This window comes from Lithobates pipiens, unplaced genomic scaffold, assembly GCF_037356315.1.
Source record: "Lithobates pipiens isolate NorthernLeopardFrog02 unplaced genomic scaffold, aLitPip1_a1.2 Scaffold_18, whole genome shotgun sequence".
NCBI classification, from domain to species: domain Eukaryota; kingdom Metazoa; phylum Chordata; class Amphibia; order Anura; family Ranidae; genus Lithobates; species Lithobates pipiens.
Window position 1 is genome coordinate 415910129 of NW_027507758.1, and position 26082 is coordinate 415936210.

Consider the following 26082-nt stretch of genomic DNA (forward strand, 5'->3'; position numbering starts at 1 on the left):
GCTTCTATCTTTTTATTCTTGCTCTTAAAACAGCTGTCTGAGAAAATAATGTAAGAACAGAGGAAGGAGGGGGAGTGTGCTATCTGGCATGATAAAAAATGCTTAAGAAGTGGTCTTGAATTCTAAAGCTATGAAGTTTAATCCTATTATAAGCTTAATTCCCTGTTGGACTACTTGATATGGTCTTTTTTATATGAAGTCTTATTGTCTTTTTACCATTTATGCTAAAAACCATAAGACAAAAATAATGACACACGGATCTTTGCAATGTGCATGTGTGTAGTTTTGTTTTGCATTTACAACTCCTTAGCGTAATTATTGGGAAAACAATAGAAAACTCAAGATTATGCAAACGTGCTTAAAATTTTTACTTGCCGATGCTAAACTCCATATTGTTCGGAATAGAATAAAAAGAGTTGAAAGTGGAAATTAGATTCCTTCCATTTCATTTCTCTTGAATTGCTAAGTGTGCATGATTCTACCACAAGAATATACTTTAGTAATATTATAATCCTTGTCTGTATCTGCCTATACAGTGCCTACAGCTGTGCCTTGCTGCAGTGGCAGAACATGTGTGTGTTCTGCTTTCTGTTGATGCTCCCTGTATGCCCTTGATTGCACTTGCTGCTGTTGCCAGTTTTCATGACAACGAAGAGGCCAGAAGGCAGAAACAGAGGTTTCCAGCTGTTGATCAGCATCATTGGATATTGATCAATTGAAAAAGCCAAGATTACCAGGCACCACTTTCTAATAAGAAAAAAATGAGCTTTATGGCACACGAAGAGTTGAAGAGATCATACTATTTAGTATTTAAAAATGTGCACCAATACTAGACTTGGAGTAGAGAAACACAGCTATTGTTCTCTCCAACTGTCACAAAGGTGGCATAAGGAGGCACAGTTATTCACTGGTTTCTACTCACCATGACAGCAGATGGCATAAGCTTCCAATAGAAGGAAGGGGGAGGGGGGGGGGGCATTGGAGTAATCAGGCTTCTTCATGGAGAAGAGGGAGGATTGGGTTTTCAAACACAGAATTTTTAAGAAAACGGCTATGAATGGTCCTGCCCCAGAGAAAAAGAGAGACCTCTGTATGTGGTTCAAAACATTTACCAAGTGTCTTCTCCATTCATAACCTATATTGCCGAAAAAGCTACTGGCACAAACAATGGGAACTTAAAAAATTTACAGGAGGAGCTGAATATGAGTCCACAAAAGAAAGCTAGGCTTTCTTGAAAATTTTTTGATTCACAAGTTGAATTTCTCTACATGTACTGTAGACTTATAATAATAAAAGCAGTGCAGTGCTAAATTCATGCATACATTTAAATCAAGAAAACTACAAAAGTTCATAAGTGTAATGCCCCATACACACAATCGGACTTTCCAACAACAAAACCGTGTTTTTTTGTTTGAAAGTTGTTGGCTCCAACTTGTCTTGCATACACACGGTCACACAAATGTTGGCCAACAATTACGAATGTAGTGACGTACAAGACGTACGTGATATCTCCATTACGAACGCTAGTTTTACAGACCGAGTGCTTCTGGCTCGTACTTGATTCTGAGCATCCGTGGACTTGTGTACACACAATCGGAAAGTCTGACAACCAAACATTTGTTGGCAGAAAATTTGAGAACCTGCTAGTCATCATTTGTTGGCAGAAAGTCCGACAACAAACGTTCAATGGAGCATACACGTGGTCGCACTTTCCGCCAACAAGCTCATATCCAACATTTGTTGTCGGAAAAAACGATCATGTGTACGGGGTATAACAGTTCATATGTGAAATCCCATGTGGGTATCCAGAAGCAATTATTGCATATAAATGAACACTCAGGAGGAGAAAGAAATCCCTACAGCTGTGAGAGTGATGAAAGTAGGGATAGGTGTCGCCCAACAAAGTAAATGCAGCTGCGCTTAATTTCAGTATCCAAGCCAAAGGATCAGGATCTTCCATACATCTGCACCCATCATCGGATATGCGCCATACACAGAAGCAAGTCAAACCAGAAAGTAAAATAACTTTGCCCCCGGGATGGTCACGGATCACAAACCATGTAATGAAGGGATAATCCACATAGCATGATATCATTTAAAAATGGGCCACTATGACTCTCAGTCCTTGAATCGACTTCATAGTGATTGTTGGTACATCTGATATCTGCATTCCCCGGAAACATGTACTGTAGACGGATTTGTGACTCATGTATTCATTTTATTTTTTTTATTTATTTCAGTTACTTATATAGCGCTGTCAATTTACGCAGCACTTTACATATACATTGTACATTTAGATCAGTCCCGAACCTCAAGGAGTTTACAATCTAAAGGTCCCTAACACACATTCATACATAAAATGTTAATATGGTTTTCTCCCTTTTGGAATAACTGCAGCTTTCAGGCCAGACTTTGCTGTAAAGCTTGATGAGTGTTGCCGTCCTACACAGCTGTCCCATTTCAAGCCTCAGTTCATACTGCTGAGAATAAAGAATAAAAAAAACAAAAAAAAAACTTAGACGGGATCACCAGCCGAGACAGCCAGCGACACACAATTCATCTTGTTCGTTGTCGCTGTTCATTAGGAGTGAAAACCACAGCCCTTCACTATTGGAAAAGCATTTCCCATCAATTTGGAATGACGTTGTCCTTACTTGTTTATTATTTTTCATTCCAAATAACACTTCCATCCAGAAAACAGAAAATTGATGACAGTCTGTCTTATATGCGAGTGTGAATCATTCATAGTTTGCTTTTTTTTTTTCTGTGTTGCTATTATGTTATCTAATATTTCCCTGTTTGTCTATATTTTTCAGAGTGATTTGTGGTCCTTGGGAATTACAGCCATAGAGATGGCAGAGGGAGCTCCACGTAAGTTAAACATAACTGATGTTTCCTGAACCAGCTGTTAAACTAAACTAAACAAATGTAATTAGCGCGGTCAGTGAATTTCCTAAATTGAGTAGCAAGCATACACCAATCAGTGATTACACAAGACCCTTCTACAATATCAAAACATAAAATAGTGCATACAAACAACAGACTTGGGGGGGCACAGCCTAAAGATGAATTTACATTCAAGATGGTGCTGCTATAAGACAGACAAACAGAACAAAACAGATTATAGTGCACAGATACAAAAATTACATTGAATCCGGAAAGGCTATTTAAAACACCCAAACATATTCAAAAATATGGGGATTTGGTCACACCATATGGCCATATACTGCGCAGCCCACTACTGCATCAAAGTACCACATTATCAGTGGATCCTACGCGATATATCCATTGAATGAAAGATCCTGCATCCTGGGTGTAGTAGTTAGCACTCTCACCTAACAGTAAGAAGGGTCGCTGGTTCAAATCCCAACCAGGACACTACCTGCCAGCAGTTTGCATGTTCTCCCTGTGCCTGCGTGGGTTTCCTCCGGGTACCCCGGTTTCCTCCCACAAACCAAAGACATGCAGGTAGGTTAATTGGCTTCTGTCCAAAATTGGCCCTAGTATATGAATGGGGACCTTGGATTGTGGCTCCTTGAGGGTAGGGACCAATAATAGTGTGTAATGTACAGGGATAGGGACAATTGTAGACACTCACTCAGGTTGAACTGGATGGACTGGTGTCTTTATTCAACCTTACTAACTATGAAACTATACCATAGTAGACAAAGTCCTCTTTATGGGAGAACTATAAGGACTCCTCCTATAACATAGGTGGACACTAATAAGAGGTAATGTCGGAGGGATGGGGAGCTCCAACCCAAGGGATCTGGTCAGGACCCTCACAACATACAATCAGACTTGGGGGGCACACCCTAAAAATGTGTTTACATTCAAGATGGCGCTGCTAAAAGACTGACAAACAGAACAAAATAGATCAGTGTTTCTCAACTCCAGTCCTCAAGGCGCACCAACAGGTCATGTTTTCAGGATTTCCACTATTTTGCACAGGTGATTTGATCAGTTTTCACTGCCTTAGTAATTACCACAGCCATTTCATCTGAAGGGAAATCCTGAAAACATGACCCGTTGGTGCGCCTTGAGGACTGGAGTTCAGAAACACTGAAATAGATTATAACGCACACATATAAAAAATTACATTGAATCCTACAAGGCTATTTAAAACACCTGAACATATTCAAAAATATGGGGATTTGGTCACACCATATGGTCATATAGTGCTAAGCCCACTTACTGCGTCAAAGTACCCCATTATAAGTATGTCCTACACTAATCATAGAATGAAAGATCTTGCATCTCTACTATGGGAGATAAACTCCTCTTTATGGGAGAACTATAAGGTTAAAATAGTGCAGCTCTACCTGAGATGTATCGTGAATTTCCATCCAATGTGACACTGAATATTCACATGTACAATAATGAAATAAAACATGCATAAAAATGTATAAAGCAGTATAGACCCACGCAAATTTTAGGGGAAACACTTAAGTGCCCTCACACACCATGCAATAACCAAAGGTTAATGATATACAAGTCCAAAACGAAAAATCTTCTGTAGTGAAATGTGTTAGAATCTTCTGTAATATAGGTGCTGACCCTCCTCTATAAATAATAACATACACTTCACCCAGTGCTGTGGGTCCGCTCACCTCTGTATTGGACCTCAAAGCTTCCTAAGAGGTCAAAACCACTTAATCCATACATCTGCATGCAATTTAGATCTATCTTGAGTAATTAGTCCTCCAGCAGACATTTTCCACAACAATAACATACAATAATAGGAATGACATAAAAGAGAAAGTAAGACTAATAATGCTTTCCGTGTGCAATTTATTACAATAAAAAGGGGTAAAAACACTCACAAAAAAAAAAATATATATATATAAAAAATTGAATATAACTGAAAGATACTCCAGATTATTGCCAGTTCCCAGATTTAAAGTAGTGTAGTGTTGCCACCAAAAAATGACTGTGTGGCGTATCACGACGCCCTGCGCCACTCACGCATGCGCAGTGGGTGCCCGGCTGCTCAGATCAAAATCACCAATCAATCGGGAGAACGGGGCCGGGTCAGAGCTCTGTGTCTGAATGGACAAAGGGAGCTGTGACTCAGCTCAGGGGCCCCCATAGCAAGCTGTTTGCTGTGGGGGCACTGAACAGAAGGGAGGGGCCAAGATCACAGAAGAGGGACCCAAGAAGAGGAGGATCAGGTAAGTATGACATGTTTGTTATTTTTATGGGAAAAAAAGACCTTACAATCACTTTAAAGTGGTTCTAAAGCGTAAACATTTTTTTTTTTTACCTTTCTTTCTTTGCATTAAGGTAAAAAATGTTTAGGTAGCAGCACCCCGTATACTTCCCTGAGTTCTCTCTCGATACAGTGATGTGCCCATCTATAGTAGTTCTTTCCATTATTGGAGGCTTTGCTGAGGTAGCAGAAACCAATGGCTGGTTCAAATCCTGTGAATAGGGGGGAAGGACTGAGCCACGCTATCTGCGAATATGGACGCAGGAAGTGAGGCTCAGGAGCAAGCCCGCAGGTGTGCCACAAAAGGAAGCGGCATGCTATGGTGACATACTGAGAAGAGGAGGAGACAGGAGCACCACTGCGGGACCCAAGAAGAAGAGGTTCAGGGCCGCTCTGTGGAATTCCTGTGCAAGCTGCCTGTTGTGCTGGCACTGAACAGGAGGAAGGGACCAGGATCACAGAAGAGGGACCTGAGAAGAGGAGGAACCAGGCTGCTCTGTGCAAGTCCACTGCAACAGAGCAGTGAGTATAACATGTTTGTTATTTTTATAGGAAAAAAACGAGACTTTACAATCACTTTAAGTGTTTCCCTTATAATTTCTGGAGGTCTATACTGATTAATGCACTTTTCCTATGCATGTTTTATTGTATTACATGTGAATATTCCATGTCACATTGGATGTAAATTCATGTATATGATATATCTCAGGTGGCGCTGCACTATTTTGTTTTGCAACCGTTAAAATAGTTTACTGAGAACTTCGATGACGTGCAGTTGTATTTAATCATATAGTTATTTGCTCTTAAAGCTAAACTGTTAACCTTAAGCATGGCTGCCCAACTTTAACCCCTCACCAGTCCAATCAGAACGTCAGTGGTCAATAACACAATTCCTATTGGGTTAGATCAGTGATGGCGAACCTCGGCACCCCAGATGTTTTGGAACTACATTTCCCATGATGCTCAACTACACTGCAGAGTGCATGAGCATCTTGGGAAATGTAGTTCCAAAACATCTGGGGTGCCGAGGTTCGCCATCACTGGGTTAGATGCAAGTAGGGTAGTGGGGGACACCCTGGAGGTTATTAATAGTAGGTTTCTAGTAATAAAGTGAAACAAATTCATGTAGTTAAGGCTCCTTTCGCACTTGTGCGACCTGCGGTTTTGCCACGATTTTTACCGTGATTTTTGCAGCGATTTTGACACGACTCTATGGACCTCAAGTCGCATCAAAGTCAGGCCAAAGTAGTGCAGGAACTACTTTGAAGTCGCTGCGACTTAAAGTCACACAGATATGAATGGTACTCACTGGAAATCATGGGGTACAACTTGTCATGCAACTTTGCAGTCCCAAGTCGCAGGTCAAGTCACACACGTGTGAAAGAGGCCTTAATGTTGCTTTTGATTCTCATAAATATGTGCACCTAAAGCAAACAGTGAATTCACAGTATGGCTTAATACTTGTGGTACTTATCTTTAGTTTTAATTATTTCATAGTTACATAGTTGGGTTGAAAAAAAGACACAAGTCCATCTAGTTAAACCAATAAAAAAAAAAAATCATACAATCTGATATACACAATCCTATACCCAAAGTTGATCCAGAGGAAGGCGAAAAACCCAGCAAAGCATGATCCGATTTGCTACAGTAGGAGAAACAAATCCTTCTCGATTCCCCTGATAGGCAATCAGATTTTCCCTGAAACAACTTTACCTATAAATTTTAGTACCCAGTTATATCATGTGCATTTAGAAAATAATCCAGGCCTTTTTTTAAAGGAATCTACTGAGCTGGGCAGAACCACCTCTGGAGGGAGTCTATTCCACATTTTCACAGCTTTTACTGTGAAGAAACCTTTCCGTATTTGGAAATGAAATCTCTAGTTGTAACGCGTGCCCCCTTGTACTCTGTGATGACCTTAAAGTGCATAACTCAACAATAAGTTCACTATATGGACCCCTTATGTATTTGTACATATTGATCATATCCCACCTTCATCTCCTCTTCTCAAGAGAGAATACATTTAGTTCCTCTAATCTTTCCTCATAGCTGAGCCCCTCCGTGCCTCTTCTCAGTTTGGTTGCCCTTCTCTGCACTTTCTCCAGTAGCCTGGTATCTTTTTTGAGAACTGGTGCCCAAAACTGAACTGCATATTCCAGAGGAGGTCTTACAAAAACAATATCTCTCTCTCTGGAGTCCATACCTCTCTTAATACAAGAAAGGACTTTGCTCGCTTTGGAAACCACAGCTTGGCATTGCATGCATCTTTCCTGATACATTGTCCACATTCCCATTGATGTTACAGATTCTGTTCAATATGTTGCACATGTTCTTGTAAATTTTACATACAGTATAAAAGTGGACCTACCTTTAGATCCCTTTAGGTCTAAGAATGAGCATTTGATGTTTGGCCTAGACAAACCCTTTAACACTCATGTATTTAAACTTATACAATAGCATTTACTAAGTGGGCTAAATAACATTAGCTCTTTATTAGGTGTTTATTAGGTTTTGTTGCTAAATTGTTTAATTCTATACCATAAATCAAACTCCAGGAACTATTATCCCAGGTAGAGATATGTCATCTTTAGGAACAGGTTTCTGTATAATAGGAGCAGACTAGTCTCTGCTTCAGTAGATTAGTGTAAAGGCTTCCTAAGCCCTATAGTGTTAATAACAGATACATTATTTTCTGTCACTATAAGCCAATGGTCTTAATTCCTCACACATATATAAAGCTGAAAATATTTTATGTTGCTTGCAGTTTCTGACTTTTTTTTTTTTGTTAACCTTTAGCACTGTGTGATATGCATCCCATGAGAGCCTTGTTCCTAATCCCTCGGAATCCAGCTCCTAGATTGAAATCGAAGAAATGGTGAGTCATTGCTAAGGCTGATTTCCCCATGTATTTGTGAGATGAAAGCTCTGTATTGGCACTGGCCTCCATCTACAGTAGGAAGATATATGTGATCCGTGGCGTGAGAAGGCTTGATAAACCTTAAACACCCTTATAAAATCAATTTGATCCCGTTTTACTCGCAGTGCATACTCGGTCCAGACCTGTTGAAACTTGACTTGGCAGCCCTTCTGCGTGTAGCATAGCGTAATTTTTTCACTGGAGACAACTTGTCATTCTAGAAAGGCATCGTTTATCTTGAAGGATTAGGAATGCACCAACTTGAATAGCATTCAGGCTGGGGCTTGGTTTCTAGTACTGCTTAAACAAATTCTTTAGAAAACCAAGGCAATATGAATCCGATTCTACGCCATGCAGTTGTTACTTTTTTTTTCTAGCTGGTATGCAGTATTCAAACGTAAATGCAAATCTGTGTTGTCGGAAAAACCACACATACCTGAAATGGCTTCATTGCAGACAGGCAAAATCTTACAGTTTGAATTGCTGGTGACTTTAAAAGTCAATAGTCCCTCATTCTTCTTTCAACGTTTGTGGTCTATGCATACTATTTTAATGATTCTTATTGTGAGTTGTTGTCCTTTAAGAAACCCAAATTGGCTTTAACTGACCATTTATAAAAGGATCCTATTTGTTCCCAATCAGACTCTCAGTTCTCTACTTAACATATTCATCTGCTGCTCTTTGCATGGAAGCTGATCTTGCAATAACAGACTGTGTGCTAGCAATGAGGAGCTCTTAATTTGTGGGGAGCACCTCATCTGTGATCAGCACTGCTTGACAGCAGTTTATTTACTAGCTGCCAAGCCTGTCAAACTGCTGAACCTCTTGTAAGGGCAACACTGATATCCCAGGGTTTTACGGATAGTCATTTTCACTCCATGTACAGGAAGATTATTGCACAGCTGTACTGAAAACATCATTTTTGTGCTTGTTTGGCCTCCTCAAAGTGTATTTCTGCTTTTGCAGCCAAATGGAGTTAACCGACTTTATATTTGTTACTTGTCCCCATTCACATAGCATACCCTCAAAATATTTAAAATTTGCAACTAACCTTTTTTAGGGCCCATTCACATCAGATGTATTGGGTTGCATTTTTGACTGCGATACAGCTGCAAAGACCGTCCAAAATCCATCTTATCTCATTGGCATAACTCACACTATTGTAGTGCAGTACAGTGAAAAAGTACAGCAAGCTGCATTGCACCACGAATGCACAGAATGTGCGCATATGCATGTAGATGCACAAAAACATACCGCAACATGGTACAGTGCACATAAAAGCCCAAAGAAGACTGAATTGCAAGCTTAGGAAAAATGCATTGCAAATGCATGTAAAAACGCAGCTCACATTCTTGTCACTGCACATGAAAAAATGCCCAGTAAATGTGCGGTTTCTTGTGTGAATAGGCCCTTGGATGCTCTACTCCTGGACTTTTCAGCAAGGAAAAATCCTAGGTAGTTTTCTTTATGAGGAGGCTGTTTGCCATAATTGTACTGTGCAGGCAGATGTTCTTAACTATATTGGAACCCCGTCTGTCCAAACAAAGGGTTATTATTATACAGGTATTATATAGCGCCAACAGTTTATGCAGCGCCTTATAAAGACATGGAGGCTGGGCTTCTTGTGGGGCTGAACAAAAAAAAAAACAAGAACAGTTTCCTCCATAAACAAATTAGGGGGATGGAAGAATTCATAATTCACCCCCCCCCCCCCCCCCTCACACCGACACATTGTATTCTGACAGCGGAAATGTTCAAATACACTGATCAGTGACTGCAGCTGCTGCTTGACAAAAGTTTTCTAGCTTGTCCATTGAACAGAAGTCGTTTGGGGGTGGCCACATGGATCAAAATTCACCCAGTCCCTGCTGAATCAGCCAAATGTCAATCTGTCTATGGTCAGCATTGTTCAAAAAATCTTGCAGTCAGTCATAACACCTCCTTCTGAAGAACTTCCAGAAGGTATAGAACATGGGTCTTCAAACTATGGCCCTCCAGTTGTTCAGGAACTACAATTCCCATCATGCCTAGTCATGTCTGTGAATGTCAGAGTTTTACAATGCCTCATGGGATGTGTAGTTTCACAACAGCTGGAGGGCCGTAGTTTGAGGATCCCTGGTATAGAACATTTAAGGCATGCTGTGTGACTGAGAGAACATAACAAACTGTACATGTAATGGGATTTTGTCAAATTTGACTGCAATTTTGACAGGTGGAAATACCCATTAAAGAGGAAGTAAACCCTCATGGGTTTACTTCTTCTTTGTCTCCCTGCACAGGTAAAGCATAATGGGCTACTATGCATCACATAGTAGCCCATTATGTGTCACTTACCTGACACAGGAGCCAGCGATGTCACCGCTGTCCCCTGTAGTACGGAGCATCCATCTTCTTCCGGGTATCGCTGCTCCGGCCACTCACAGCGCTGGAGCAGCGATGACGTCACTCCCGTGCATGCGCGCGGAAGCCGCCACTAACAGCATATCGCCATTAGCAGCGGCATGCTGCTAACAGCGATAGTGCGCCTGTGACTGTCTTTTAGTAAATATCTCCTAAACCGTGTATGTTTAGGAGATATTTCTTGAACCTGCAGGTAAGCCTTAATCTAGGCTTACCTGTAGGTCAAACTGGTTAGTAAGGGTTTATAACCACTCTAAGAAGTAGAGAACTGTTCAAGTCATTCTAAAAGTTTTTTTTTTGTTATTATTTTAAATAACAAACATGTCATACTTACCTGCTCTGTGCAATGGTTTTGCACAGAGAAAGAAGTTGGGTTCAACAAGATTTTGTATTTTAATTAGACCAGTATTATTTCATAATATAAATCAACTCTTCTCTCTGTTTATATGATGAATTTATTTTCTCCATTATTTTCTGCATTAGATACTAGTTTGCCCAACTTCCTGTTGTCCTATATTTATTCTTAGCTGCTTTTCTTCTACTTATCTGCATTGTCATTGTGTCTGTGTTGTTCCTTAGTCGTTTCTATTTTAGACTGTCATCTGTAGTTCATGTTTTGTGTCCTATCTCATTCTCTGCTTGACTTGAGCGAGCAACTTTGTGCTTTTTCATCACGGAGGAAATATGCCAGCTCAGTGATCTGAACAGAAAGATCCCATTTCCGCTGGGAACAGCACCTGGTGCGCATGTGGCTCAGAAGGAGGACTCCAACAGCACATGGCGTGATCCTGCAGAGATCACCAAATGACACACAAAATAGCACAAAAAAACACTGCACATTGCACAGAGTTTCTTTGTCATTTGTACAGAGACAGTTTGCATCATTTTTATTTCTTTTAGCTTAGAAGAACTGTACATTTCCAAACCATATGGTATTTGCATTTCTGCCTTGCTTTGTAAATTAAAGAGGACCTTCAGTTATTCTTTCAACTTTTCATCTATCCAATCTTCTGCCCTTGTTGTTTTAACTTTGGATAGTAACACATTTTTTTCTGCCAGTAAATACCTTATACAGCACACTTCCTGTTTCTTGTCTGGTAAAAAGACCAAGCTTATGACATCATCCACAGCTCTCTCTCTCACTCTTGTGAGAGTTTGCCAGGAAGGGAGGGGGGATGAGTCATAAGAGGGTCAATGAGAGCTGCAGAGCTGGAGGTGTGCCTCTGTGTAAATCCAGGAAGTAAACAGGCAGCAGCTTCAGCTGCCCACAGGTAATGTTGATCCAGCCAGACTTAGTGAATGGAGATTTCTGCAGCATATTTGGCAAGTAAAGAATCACGGTATATATAAAATGATATGCAAAGTGGTTGGAGGGAAGCTTCAGAATGGCAACAATGTTTTTATTACAAATTATGTGAGCAGACTGCAGTTCCTCTTTAAAGTGTCTGTCAACCCAAAATATATATATAGATTTTTGAAGAGATCATTGTTGAAAATACTACATGAGGAGTGACCACCACCAGAGCCCCTAAAAGATTCAAGGAAGTTTAGTGATTCAGCTTGCCAGTTTGTTTCAGAAACTGAGATGTCAGCTTTGGGTGGTCTTATTATGTGTGCAATATGGTACCCATGTGCCATTACTAAAAAATGCTTCTCTTCTATTTTTTTATCCTGCCTACGACAGAGTAACTACAGAGGCAAATGTTCTTAAAAACGAATCCAGCTCACGCAGCATTTTTTTTAATTAATGTTTTGTTTTTTTTGTTTTAGAAAAAACAAGTATTTACTCATATCAAATGTTCCACATAAAAGAACCACTTGCCATGGTTTTCCCTTTTAGACAATACAGTTAGGCTCCAGTGACCTCTGGGCATGAAAGGTTTTAATAATTATATTAAAATATGAAGTCTAAAAGTGTGCGTGTGTATGTATATATACCACATTTTCCAGCGGGCGGAATTTAATACCAGCGTATAAGATGACTCCTGATTTTTGTGGGATATTTTTAAGTATAAAAAGTCGTCTTATACCCCGGTATTAAATCCCGCCCACTGGATATCAGCCTGCTGGATGCACGGTAATACTGTATGTAGCTTCGGCTACATACAGTATACTGCGCTGAGCCAATCACAGCGAGCAATGTATTCTAATAATGAATACAAAGCCTGCTCGGATTGGCAGAGGCTGTAACATCAGCCCGCACCTCTCTGACTCTCCAAGCCAGTCTGAGCAGGCTTTGTATTCATTAATAGAATACAACGCTCACCATGATTGGCTCAGTGCGGTATACTGTATGTATACTGTATACAGCATGTTACCGAATGCACTGATTGGAACCATCTAATTTGGACAAAATCAAGCCTGTTCCTGTCAGTGGTTGTTCCGGATACCCCTCGGGTCCTCTTCCTTCCACGGCCATCTCACCATGCACCACTGGAGCTTTGGTTTGAAGCACCTAACCCTCCATCTGGCTCTGCACACATTGATTCTCCCCCTACAGTGGATTTTTCACGGCACATGAGGTATTTACCACCACAGCATTGCTTCACAAAGCTAGTAATCAAGTTGCACAAAGTTATTATTGCTGTTTCAGTATGTTACCGAAGCTACTAGACATACTAGTCAGAAGTGGGTCGTCTCATATTGCGAGTATATCCCAAAACCAACCTTTTAGGTGGAAAATTAGGGGGTTGTTTTATATACTCAGATGCCTTATACGCTGGCAAATATGGTATGTCTCTCTCTCTCTCTCTCTCTCTCTCTCTCTCTCTCTATATATATATATATATATATATATATATATATATATATATATATATATATATCTATATCTATATATATATATATATATATATATATATATATATATATATATATATATATATATAAAGACCTAGTGTGGTTGTCGGTGATAAATAAGCCCTAGTTAAAGTCATTGTAGGTCTTATTTTCAGGGTAGGGCTTATTTTCGGGAAACAGGGTAGGGCTTATATTGCAGCAATCACCGACAATCACACTAGGTCTTATTTTCGAGGAAACAGTGTATATGTATATATATACATACAGTGTGTGTTTATATATACATATTGAATTACAAGTCTTAACTATTATAATTATAGAGCAAGTGCAGTGCCAAGACAAAGTCTTCTTCACCTAATGTGAGGATTTCAAAGTGAACCCCCAATCCCCCAAGTTTTTTAAGTCGTGATAGAAAAACGAACACAAATTTAAAACGTGCATTTTTTTTATATTTACACATAGTAGTATGTTATGAATGAAAGATACAATAGTGGCTTTCATTCATAAATGAATGTAGAACAGGACCCCAAACTGTCAAACTGATAGCTCAGTTCTTCAGATTACCCATGGAGAACATAGCTCTTCCTACGTAACCATCAGAGCCCTGTGACAGCTGGTAGCTGTCCCCTGTGTATTAGCAGCACACAGAATTCTTGGTAGGAAGAGGTTGACTGTCACACAGACAGCAGAATAGAGTACCACTGGTGACGGCTCCGTTCTGCACAGTGCAGTCAATAGTTGGGTGATGCAGAGGCAGATAATAAGGATACTGCTCCAGTTACGCCACTTATAGCACCTTGCCCAACACCTTTGTTACTGCCTCAGTTTGGCTTTGCCAGGGAATGATCAGGGCTTTGGGTAGCTGGGCGTGCCTTTGACGGCAAAACCCACCGATCCTCCTCCACCAAAAAAAAAAAAAAAAGGAAAAATCACTGATATGTGTGTTATCTACATTACAATAGTGTGTGTTCTGTACATATATTCTAATAGCTGCAAATTTTTAGGTAATTTTTGGCCATAGAGGAGCAGTTTTGGTTCCCAACTTGCTTGTGATTCTTTAAATCATGTATTAAAATTGACAAGTAGTGGGCCTGTTGTCAGGAATACCCAGTAATCCCACTGGACACAAGAGAATAAAATAAAAACATAATTCAGTAAACTTCACTTTCTAGTCCGATTTATAAGCTCTTCTTACATCTGCTAGATTTTTACACCAAACGGTATCCTTGTCTGCGAATGGAGTGGATGCCTGGAGATTTGTCGTGTAAATTACTTATTAAACCTCACACATCCTCCAAACATAAGCAGAGACAAAAGGTCAGCAAGTTATATTAGGGAAATAGAATGAAATCTGGAAAGAGCTGGAAAGAGTGACAGGATGCAAACAACCTGTGATCCCAGGTATTGATACAATTAGCCCTTGGCACGGTGAATCATGATATAACAATGCAGTAAAGAATAAAGTCAAGCGTGCTGTAATAGAAAGTCAGTGTTCTCTTCAGTTCACACGTTCCAAAAAACTGAATGGGCACCCACATAAACTCACTTTTTTAAATAAATATAAAAATAAATTTCTATACGCAAAATTTTGCCTTTCATTTCTATTTTAAACTGAATGGGATGTTTTGCAAGGTAAGGATTCACATGCTCCAACCACGCAATGGAGAATCTGAGGGTGCACAGGGAATACATTTTTTTTTACTTTTTTGTGGGGAAATGTGACATCATCTCTTTCACTCCAAAAATGGTAAATACATTTAAAGTGGTTGTAAAGTAAAAAGGTATTTTACCTTAATGCATTCTGTGCATTAAGGTAAAAATCTCCCCACTACTTGCTCCTACTTCTTACCTTCTTCCTCTCTTGATCCAACACTGTCCAGATGGCAGCACCACTGCTCTCCTCCTGGTCTTACAGAAGACTCTGAGAGCAGTGGCATCCATGGACTCCTGCTGCTGTCAGTCAAATCCTGAGAGGAGGGAGCGGGGAACATGGCTGAGCTGTGCTGTATGTGTCTATGGAAGCACAGAGCTCGGCTCAGGAGCGTGCCTGCAGGAAATGAGAGGCGGACAGCACCGTTCAGAAGAGGAGGTAGGTGACCGCTCTGTGCAATACAATTGTACAGAGCAGTTAAGTAAAACATCTTTTTTATTTTATTAGAAATAAAAAATTGCCTTTACAAAAACTTTAAGTGTCTGTGACTATGCACATCTCTCAATCCATCAATCTGCATACAGTAAATCACATTCAGAACATATTCAATCTTGAGCTGTCATGATATATCATGATCCGTAATCCATTTTATTTCAGCAGTTCCCCTTTCTTGCCCATGCTTCTGAAAATGCTAGTTTTCTGGCAGCCATTCTGACCTTGGTGCTTCAGTAGTCAGTGATCTGTATGCAGATATGGACCTCTGACTTTACTCCAAGTTTCATGAACTGCGTGCTAGTTCCTGGTGAGTGACTGAATTGAAGCAGGATAACAGTAAGTCAGCTAGCATTTTCAGAACATTGACGCTTGCTTATTCAGGAAAAAAATACTTTAAAGTGTAACTGTGGCCGAGAAATATATATATTTTTGTGTCCGGTTGGCTAGACTACATCTCACTTTCTGTACACAACAGGTAGTTGGAGGAAATCCCATCTTGGAAAGTTGTCACAGGAACAGGTGTCACCCTTGGAAGATTATCCTTCACCTCCTGCAAGGTTGTCATTATTTGCCAACAAATAATTATCCTTCACCTCCTGCTAATAATGTTGTCATTATTTGCCAACATTTCCCTTCATTTTCTTTTTGGGTGGCAGTGGGTCACCAGAGCAAATAGGGTGAATCTCCCCAGCTGGAACACAGTTGACAATAAACCTTCTTTGTAGATCCAAAACTAAAAAAAGTATTGGCAATAAATACACAGTGTTTTGTTTTTGTTTTTTTAATAAAGAATAAGCTTAGAAACAACAAATCCAGTGCAATTGCTATGGATATTAGTGCACAAAGTCATGAAACAAGCGACCCTTGGATGCTGGAGACCATGTAAGGACCATGTACGAAATAGCTTTAAACAGCATACATAGGGTTTTTTATTCCTGTGGCTGTATGGCTACAAGTGTACAGGCCTCCTATTGTTTTAAAACCAGTCATCTGCTTGGAAATCCCCTGTGCTATCTTTTGTCCTCTTAAATAATAAATCGTCCTTGATAATGTTAAACGATCGCCTCTCTGCCATTCTGGAGGATAAGCTGCTCTGATCTGAAAAAAACCTGGGACCCCTCGATCACCTACCTGATGGGGACTGCCTCATCCAATTTGAGGCAAGCCTCTTAGTGCCATAGGGGAGGCACAGTGTTTATTTTCCTTTTCTTCTTCCTTTACCTCTTACTTTTTTTTCCTTCTTTGTCCTCTTCTCTTCTTTTCATTTATTAAACCTTTTGATGGTTTGGGGAGAGACATTGGACCGCTGGCTGGCCGCCATGGGTCCCACTTCCCATCTGAGGGCTATGCATGTAAACACGGCTACTGTGATCAACTTATGTCTGGGGTGACCCTTCGTCTTAGATAAGGATGATCCCTGGTCATGCAGCTTCTCTTTGGAGGATGTATTCTTTGTTATCGGGGAATATACTCAAAGCCCAAAATTACTTTACACCGGTACCGTTGTGAGAAATGATTTATGTCACAAACTCTCTTGTACCGGTACTTTACTGCATTGTACAGTTTGATATTTGTATGGTTCATCACCTTAAAAAAATGATTAGAAAATAAACCAGCCACATGCTTTTCAGCCTTTGTTAGGTGCTTAAGGAGCATGTGCCAGGAGGTGATGCAGGAGGGGTGGAGTTTAATTTGTAAGTTTATTACATTTACATTCCTTCTCTCTGTAAACTGACAAAGGGGTCCTCTGCAACAGATTCCCACTGGTTTACAACTGTCTCAATGGATATTACAGGTTATAGGCCATACATGGAGAAAGTAGGTACTCCACAGAGAGTATTAAAATGTTTCTCATGCCGCGTACACACAATCGAACTGTCCGGCAAAGAATCCGGCAAACTATCCGCCGGACTTTCTAACGAACGGACTTGGCCACACACGGACACTCCAAAAGTCCGGCGATTTTGACGTACAGCACCTATGACGTGACTAGAAAAGAAGTTCAATAGCCAGTAGCCAATAGCTTCCTTCTCGTACTTGCTTCTGAGCATGTGTCATTCTCAGTCTGCCAGACTAGCACACTGACGAACAGATTGTCCGCTGAAAGCCAAGTCCGGCGGCCAAATTTTGAGTCAAAACTACTTTCTAAGTCCGCCGGACTTTACGATGAAAAAGTCTGCTGGAGCCCACACACGATCGAATTGTCCGGCGTAATGCGGACAATTCGGTCGTGTGTACGCGGCATTACAGACATTCAGATATATCCAGCAATATTGCATCTGATCACTGCTTGGATCTGGGGGCTGCATTTATTTTCGTTTTTCAAGTTTTTTTTTTCAACTGTTGAATCTACCAGTAAGGGCTCATTCACACAGCGGTAAAAGCAGGTGGTTGAGCTGCAGTTTTTTTGAGACTGAAACTAAGATATGCAGACAATCTATTTCTGAATATTATTCAGCACTTATGACTGTCCCAAACCCTAGGTTCCTCAATGCTCAGACTAGATGGGCCGCACTGGATATATCATTTATTCACTCTCATTGGGCTGAATTTAGTGATACTTATAAGACCACTGATATTTCTTCAGAAATGTAAAATAATGCATTTAGGTGACAAAAACATGAATGCAATCTACTCATTAGGGGGAGAACCTCGGGGGGGGGGGGGGGGGGGGGAGTCTAGGATGGAAAAAGGACCTGGGAGTCCTAGTAGATGACAGGCTCAGCAATGGCATGCAATGCCAAGCTGCTGCAAGCAAAGCTGATAGAATCTGGAATGCATTAAAAAGGGAATTAATTCCAGAGATAAAACGATAATTCTCCCACTCTACAAGACTCTGCTCCGGCCGCACCTGGAATAAGCCGTCCAGTTCTAGGCTGCAGTCCTCAGGAAGGATGTGCTGGAAATTGAAAGAGTACAGAGAAGGGAAACAAAGTTAGTAAAGGGACTGAAGGATCTTAGTTATAAGAAACAATTACAACCACTGAACTTATTCTCTCTGGAGAAGAGGCTCTTGAGAGTAGATATGATTTCAATGTACAAATACCGTAATGGTGACCCACAATAGGAATAAAACGTTTCTGCTAAAGGGCATTTAAAAAGACTGCTTTGTTTGTGTGAAATCCCTGGTGTTCCTGCCAGTCCCTCTGCTTTCCTATTAAAAACTGACCACGCTAAGCAGGAGAGCTCAGCCGTGGTCAGTTCTCTAGCTATGCTGGGAACTTGTTTTTTATTTTTTTTATTTTTTTATTTATACAAATATGTTGTGGCTTTAATTTCAATTTTAAACTGAATGGGTTGTTTTACAAGGTGATCATTTGCAATCACTTTAAGATGATTCTGTGCTCTACAGCAGGATGTTTTAGGGGTTGTGGTCACGTTTTATTTATTTTTTGTTGGATTGTGTTTTTCATGTATGCAACTGGAAATTCAATAAATAGAGCTATGTAGCTTTGCTTTGCCGCTACACCAAAAGTTAAACTGCATGTCACTTTTGGCAGGTGGTACCATCGCTGAACATGACCCACTCAATTGAAGGGGCACACAGAAAATAATTGTTTTCTATTTGCACTGTTGACTCCATGTATATGTGGTGGCATGCACTGTGTGTGCAGTATGTCTGTATTTTTAAAGCAGAGCAACTCCCCACACTGCAGAGTGTGGCAAAGCTACAAATAGCATTTCTGATTTCAGTTTTTAAATATTAAACCCTTGTTATTTTTTGTACTTGAATTTCCCAGTATATTTGTACCCTTATGGTTTTGAGAACTGTGCTAGATTTAGGAAATCTATACATAAAGGGAACTGGAAAATAGCAATTGGCTATGACATTCAGTTTGTCTCTTAAACCAAGCATGGCATCTTGCTGATCTCTATATATATATATATATATATATATATATATATATATATATATATATATATATATATATATATATATATATATAGGAGCCGACGCTACATGAGGAGCATGCGCTATGTGTTTTTTTTTTAAAGTTCCTAAAACCACAGTTTGGTTTTAGGGTCAATTATACCAAATTATGGTTTCAGTACCAGTCTAGCTGGATTGCACTGTGTTCTGCTTGGCCACAGGTGGCGCTGTCATCACTGACAAGTGTGAGAACGCAGTTTAGCTAGGCGCATTGAGTGCCATTCTTTCTCAGAACCAGCCCAGTGGGAGTGTCATCTTGCTGTGCATTCTGGGAGAGAGTACTTAAGGTACTGACATCACGTGCTTCTGGGTTCCGGTACAGAAGATCTTTCTGTGTGTTTGGTCCTGGTCCTCCTGACCAGCCCCCATGGCCCTCATGGCCTGGGGTGCGGATCCATCCAATTCCAAGTCTCGGGGCTGGCTAGTCCGAGGCAAAGTAACTGGAAGGAGGATTCAAAGGTGGTCCGGTGCTGTCTCATCTGTGGAAAGGTCCAGCAACTGGAGAAGCAACCAGGGGAGGACTCTTCGGGAGAAGGCCCCGCTGAAGGCTGGCTTCTCAGAAAGGGCCTGGAGGCTCAGGTGAAAGACACCAAGCGAATCTACGCTCATACGGTATCGCCGGACCGGCTGCGAGATACTGGTACCACATGATGGCTCTCTAAATTTACCTACATCCTTCAGTTACATTCAAGTCTGTGGCAGAGACTTTATTCACAAGTGTTCTACATCAAGTCTGTGGCAGAGATTTTATTCACAAGTGTTCTATATGCAAGTCTGTGGCAGAGGGTTCGCTTTATTCAAACACTCTATCAGCTGCTAGGCCTAGTGAGAGGAGGTCTATCCGGTAGCTGTGAGAATCCAGTTGTGAGTGGCAATTCTCTGGATTTCTATAGTGAGAGACTTCCTATCTTGTACAGTTCCAAGAGTACCTGAATTTCTTACCTAACTCTCTATCCTTCATTGAGAGACTGTTCTGTCTAATTGATGCTAAATAAATATCCTTAAATTGGATCCAGTGTCAGTCTCTGCAGTTGTTTGGGTCACCTACTTCAGGAAACCTCTAGACGCACACAGGGTCAAGAAGGTAACGATAAGCCCAACAAAACCAGCCATTCCTTTGGGGGTCAGTGCTATATATATATATATATGTATATGTGTATGTATGTATGTATATATATATATATGTATGTATGTATATACATATATGTTCCTCTTTCACTCCATTTTTATTACAGGGCTATTTAAAAATCAGTCCCATGTCTGCCATGGTGTTTTGCTTGTGTCTATCTAGCAAGGTTACTATGCGGTAAACAAGGAAGCTGAGACCTCTGCAGTGTATGAATGAGCTTTTACGATACAAAAATGCTGTACATACAATACTATTACAATATTAGGAATACAGTACAAGACTGACAGATAGCTATAGCAAATTAACAGCCTATGGTCTATACACAGTAAAAGTTCACTTAAAAATTACTTAACTCAGGTTAATGTGGGTTTGTGATTTCCATTGACAACTCGGACTCTTCTTTGAGAGATTAGGTACCTTCTTCTTGGCTGATTACAGATGAGTCTTTTTGGTGTTAAAGCATTATGGAGCCTCCCCTACCACCAGTCTCTGTTCCTGCCTTTATTTGGGCTTTTGACAGTGGTTACAAACTCGTTTACCTTAACAACCAACTAACAGACATTTCTGTAGCTTTCAATTAGGGATGTACTCTCAAATTCTAACTCAAGATAGCACTCTACCATCAATGATATCATAGGTTGTATATTACCTGTTTACTGTAGCTATAGAGACATTAGACTGCTCAAACTTAGAGGTTGACCGTTATATCGGCCGGCCTATATATCTACTGATATTTGGCATTTTTTAATTAATCAGCACGGCTGATTGTACTGATAAAAAAGGCAGATTTAAACTTCAGCGCGACTTGCAAATAACTTCTTTACTAGAAGTCAATGCAAGTTGCCTGAAGACTTCTGTGGAGCGACTTGTCTCCTATCTGGGCAGCCTGCCAAGTCTGAGAAAAGAAGCTAAAGAGATACAATGTTTATACTTAACAATGGACTGAACTCCGTGTGTAGGAGTTTTCAGTTTAAACATTTAAAGACTAAATCTTTTCTGATACTTATTGCTTACAAGTAAATATCCTGTATTTTCTGCTAGAAAATCACTTAGAACCCAAATATATATATATATATATATATATAATTTTTTTTTTGCAAAGACCCTAGGGAATAAAATAGTGGTTGCAATATTTATGTCACACAGTATTTGCGCAGCGGTCCTTCAAGCACCAAAAAATGAAAACAGTAAAGTTAGCCCATTTTTTTTTTCGTCCAAAAGTTTTGATTACCTGTTTTTGTGTATTTAATATTTAAGATAGTTTTTTTGTAATCTAAATTATATATAAAAGTGAACTGATTGGAGGTTTTTGTTTTGTTTGATAAATGTTTAAATGTAAGAAATTTTCTGTATCACTAATTACTTAAGGCTGCTTTCAGACTGGAGCGAGCAGGCATTGACGGTAAAACGCTGCTAGTTTTAGCGGCGCTATTTGGCTTCTAGCGCAGCACTTATAACCCAGCTAGCGGCCGATGAAGGGGTTAAATGCTCCCATCTAGCGCCACTGCCGAATCGCTCTGCGATTTCTAAATATCGGCATCGGCCAGAGAAAAACCCATATCGGTCGACCTCTAGTATCGATGTCTCCTTTGTATCCAAAAGCATTTGTTTGAGGAGCATCCTTAAACAAACTGAACAGTAATCTGATTTCTGTTTCTATGATGAACTACTAAACAGACTGTCGCATTTAATGTTATGTCCGATTGATATTTTAAAAAAATCATATTGTTTAACGCAACACATTCCACCTTGTGGTCCTACATTATCCTGTTCATCATGGAATCACTTTTCTCTGGTCTTCCTATTGATCAAATCGGAGACAGCCTGTGGAGTGGAAAACAAAGCAAATTATCTGTTCCTTCTAATAATACATAAACAGTAGATCCGGCCCTTCAGCTACAATCGCTCCTCTAACTGGCTTCTTGCCTGGATATCTGACCAATATTTTGCCACCTACCTGTATCCACTTCTGACCCTCCCAAAGAACATCAATAGGGAGTAGAGGAAATATACTGATATTTCCCAGAAGATCGCTGCTGTTTATTTTGGAAGGTTTAATGTTATACAGCCCCACTTTCCACTCTTGCTGAGAAGTATTCACTAACCAGAGTCCCAGCCACTATCTCAGAAGCCTATCTGACAATGCAAATGTAACTTCAAATCTTCCTGCCAGATTCCCTCTCAATCTTAGGCTTAGGCTTCAGCTTCAGATGTGTCACTCTTGCTTTCTATGTCATGGGAAGCAGTAGCATGGTACCTGTTAAGCCCTTTTCTTTCTGGAACATTATGTAAATACCGAACTCTGCACTCCAGCTGTGGAATCTGTGCCCCAGCCCCTACCATCCTCTCATATGGTGTGCTAGTGGCCTAGAGATTAACAACATGACTGCCTGTGTTAGGACCCGATCCCACCCCCTTAGTGTATGTATGGGTGTAACTTGCTTATCTGGAGCAGTTTAAGCAGTGCGGATTGATCTGCACATTTGCAAGGATGAACAAGCAAAATTCCTGAATAGGTGTCCACTGCAGTACAATAATATCTCAGTCCATTGTTTCCCCCGGGCGGGGTACCAATGAAGTCAATCTGCCAGATTTCAGCAGGCCACTCTCCCCTCTTAATCGACCCAGTGGAGTACTTTTGCAATGGCCATTGTCGCACTTCTCCACACACTGTACAGTTAGTTCCTTATTACAGTCTTTATCATGTCCCATTCACATGTTGCTTTCTGCCCCAAATGTGCAGATTGCTTGTGGGCCCAGTTGGCCAAGTTCATAAAGACAGGATCAATTGGCAAAACTGCATTCACTTTGGCAATTTCATCTACAACTGTTATAGTTCTCAAAGTCTGAAACTAGAGGCACATGTGCGTCAACATGCCCCATTTTTATGATGCGAGAGTGAGCTTCCTTCCAGATGTAGTCCCAGACTTCCTTGCCTCCCCACACCACCTTTCCATGAATCATCCATTCATTGGACTTTCACGTGGGCATCCAAGTTGTCAGTCCTTTACACTGACAGCTGGGAGGTCTTTAGAAAGTGATATGGGAAGAAGAATCCTCCTGAAGAGTCATCACTACAGCTTTCAACTCTGCATACTGACTGGACCCTCCAATTCCGGTCTCCTGTAGGACTGTGTCTGTACTTGGGTTGTAGGATGCTGCTGTTCATTGGTGCCCAAACAAGGTAACTATGGTGGAACCATCAGATAACCATGCTGACTCTCATGTCTTCTGACAGACTCAAAGGGTGGAGCCTCTTTAATGGGGGATGGCTGCAGCAATTTCTTCTTCATGCTGGGTGCTGGTGACAGTAACAAGCCCTGCCAACTATTTTTAAATGTCTGACATCCCCTGCTCTTTCTTGAAAGTACCACTTCCATGTCCTCCGTGTGTGGTTCTGGGCTACAGCTGCCTTAGTGGTCAGTCTATTATCTCTCACCCATCCTGCTATTGGCAATGCAGTATGGATGGTGAATGTGTCCTTTCCTGTAATGGTTTCTACATGTTGAAGTGCTGTGTAGGCCCCAAACAGCTACTTCTCTAGGGGCGTGTATCTCTTCTGTGTCTGTCAGTTGTTTGCACCAAAATCATTTGGCTGCCACAGACTCCAAGATATGGTACCATCCTGCTCCACTACATCCAGCTGAAATGGTACTCCTTGTCTCACAGGTCCTAATCTCTGATGCTGCAAAATGGCTTCTTTAGCAGCAATAAATGCGGTCTGCTGCTTTGCTCCTATGAGAGTTCGGTCTTTTTCCTGGTGACATTTTTATATAGGCCTCAGAATCAGTCCAAGATGTGGGATGAATGATCTCCAGAATCCCACAGCTCCAATGAACTTCTGTGCCTACTTTGTGGCAGTAGGGGGCGACAGCGCCTGGATAGTTTGCACAACTGTCTCTGGAATTTTCCTCTGTGGCCCAGTTCACATCATTCACAGGAATTTCAAATCTGTGGCAGGTCCTTGGACTGTGTCCTTGTTGATAGCCCACCCTCTGTTTTCCATGTCCTGTATCAGCAGGTGCAGTGCTACAGTTACACCTTCTTTCATCCCAGAGATCATGATGTCATCAATGTAGTAAAATACAGTGACTTTCAAATTCAAGGTACTTAAATCTTGGGCAATCAGTACATAACAAATCGGAGAATAAACATCTTCAGGAAGCACGGTAAAAAGTGTACTGGCGGGCATTCCACACAAAGGCAAACTGGTTCTGACGCTATGGGTCTAACAAAATAGAAAATAAACCATTAATGTCTATCACAGCATAATATTCTCCTGCCTCTTTAGTAATTTTCTCAGTGATTGAGATCATATCAGGTACAGTTGACTTCAATGGAGGTGCCACATTGTTTAGACCTCTGTAATCCACAGTCATTCTATATGTCCCATCAGGTTTCTTTCCTGGGAACACCAGAGACGAGAAAGGACTTACAGCAGGTCTAATGATGCCTACTCTCAACAGTTATTGAATAGTTTCCCCAATTTCTTTGTAGCCTCCAGGAAGTCTGTACAGCTTGAGACATACTGGCTTCTCTTGTGGAGGAATGTAGACAGGGGTCCATTTGGCATGACCTCTGACCACAGACTTCACTGCCCTAACCAGATACACTTTATCAGGATACCAAAATGCGAATGTACCCTGTACAGTCTGAATAGACTGACCTTGAAGTACATACACTCCAAGAATTTTTTTTTTCGGGTAACTCTGATACCAAAACATTTGTCCAAAATCCTGGTGCTTTGCCAATAGGCAATTTCACCCGTGTCTTAACTGCTGGCATGGTTTGCCCTCCCAAACCTACATAAATCAATTTCCCTTTGTGATGGGAAGGATTTCCTTGCAAAAGTTTAACTTCAGCTCCAGTCTCAACTAAAGCCATCAGATGTGTAAAAGAAGATGACTTCTCCCCACCGTACAGTGACGGGTGCATATGGGCATCAGTCTCCTGCTGTCACTGTCCTTACTGCTATTACAGGAGACCCACCTTCCCTTCGTAAAGGATAAGGAACCTCCCTGTCCCCTTTTCTGCTTCTCTCTAACTCCTCCCCAGGATAAAGGGATTTGGGTTTGGGTTCATGTGCAGTTTTGGGAATTGGTTTGGGGCTAACAGGAGGGGTCTGTTCCGTTTTCTCTAAATTTAGGCTGATGTTATCTTCACTAGGAGTAGTGTTCCTAACACTGACAATTTTCCCCACTAAATGTTTCCACCTCTTCAGCATTTCTACAGTAGAAATCCCATCTATTCCATCTTTAGGTACTCCTGCCTTTAATAGGTCCACCTGCATTTAGATAACTAGCCTGGTTTTCTCTTAACCTCCTGTCTTCTCTACCCCAATCATTTTCTTCTGTTGTTTTCTGCCTGTTTTCTTCCTGCATGGATTTGAGCTATCTACTGCCCTGACAGGTTTTTGTTTAGTCTCCTTTAGCTCCCCCAACTGCATTACAAGGGTAGTGGCTTCATTATTCTTGCTGTTTAATCCCAGGCCTCCCAGCAACTACAATAAAGGAGCCCTGAGATTAAACGGTGCAGACCTCATTAGCTTAGA

General features: G+C 40.8%; 1 protein-coding gene across 18 annotated transcripts in view; it reads left to right on the plus strand.

Annotated features, from left to right (window-relative positions):
* TNIK (TRAF2 and NCK interacting kinase) overlaps positions 1-26082 on the plus strand; it is a 367731-nt gene that overhangs the window by 192268 nt on the left and 149381 nt on the right. For all 18 annotated transcript variants that reach the window (XM_077487992.1, XM_077487975.1, XM_077487978.1 and 15 more), the window contains exons 8-9: positions 2817-2871; positions 8006-8084. In XM_077487992.1, the coding sequence (XP_077344118.1) occupies positions 2817-2871; positions 8006-8084 (134 nt within the window). The remainder of the gene's footprint in view (positions 1-2816; positions 2872-8005; positions 8085-26082) is intronic.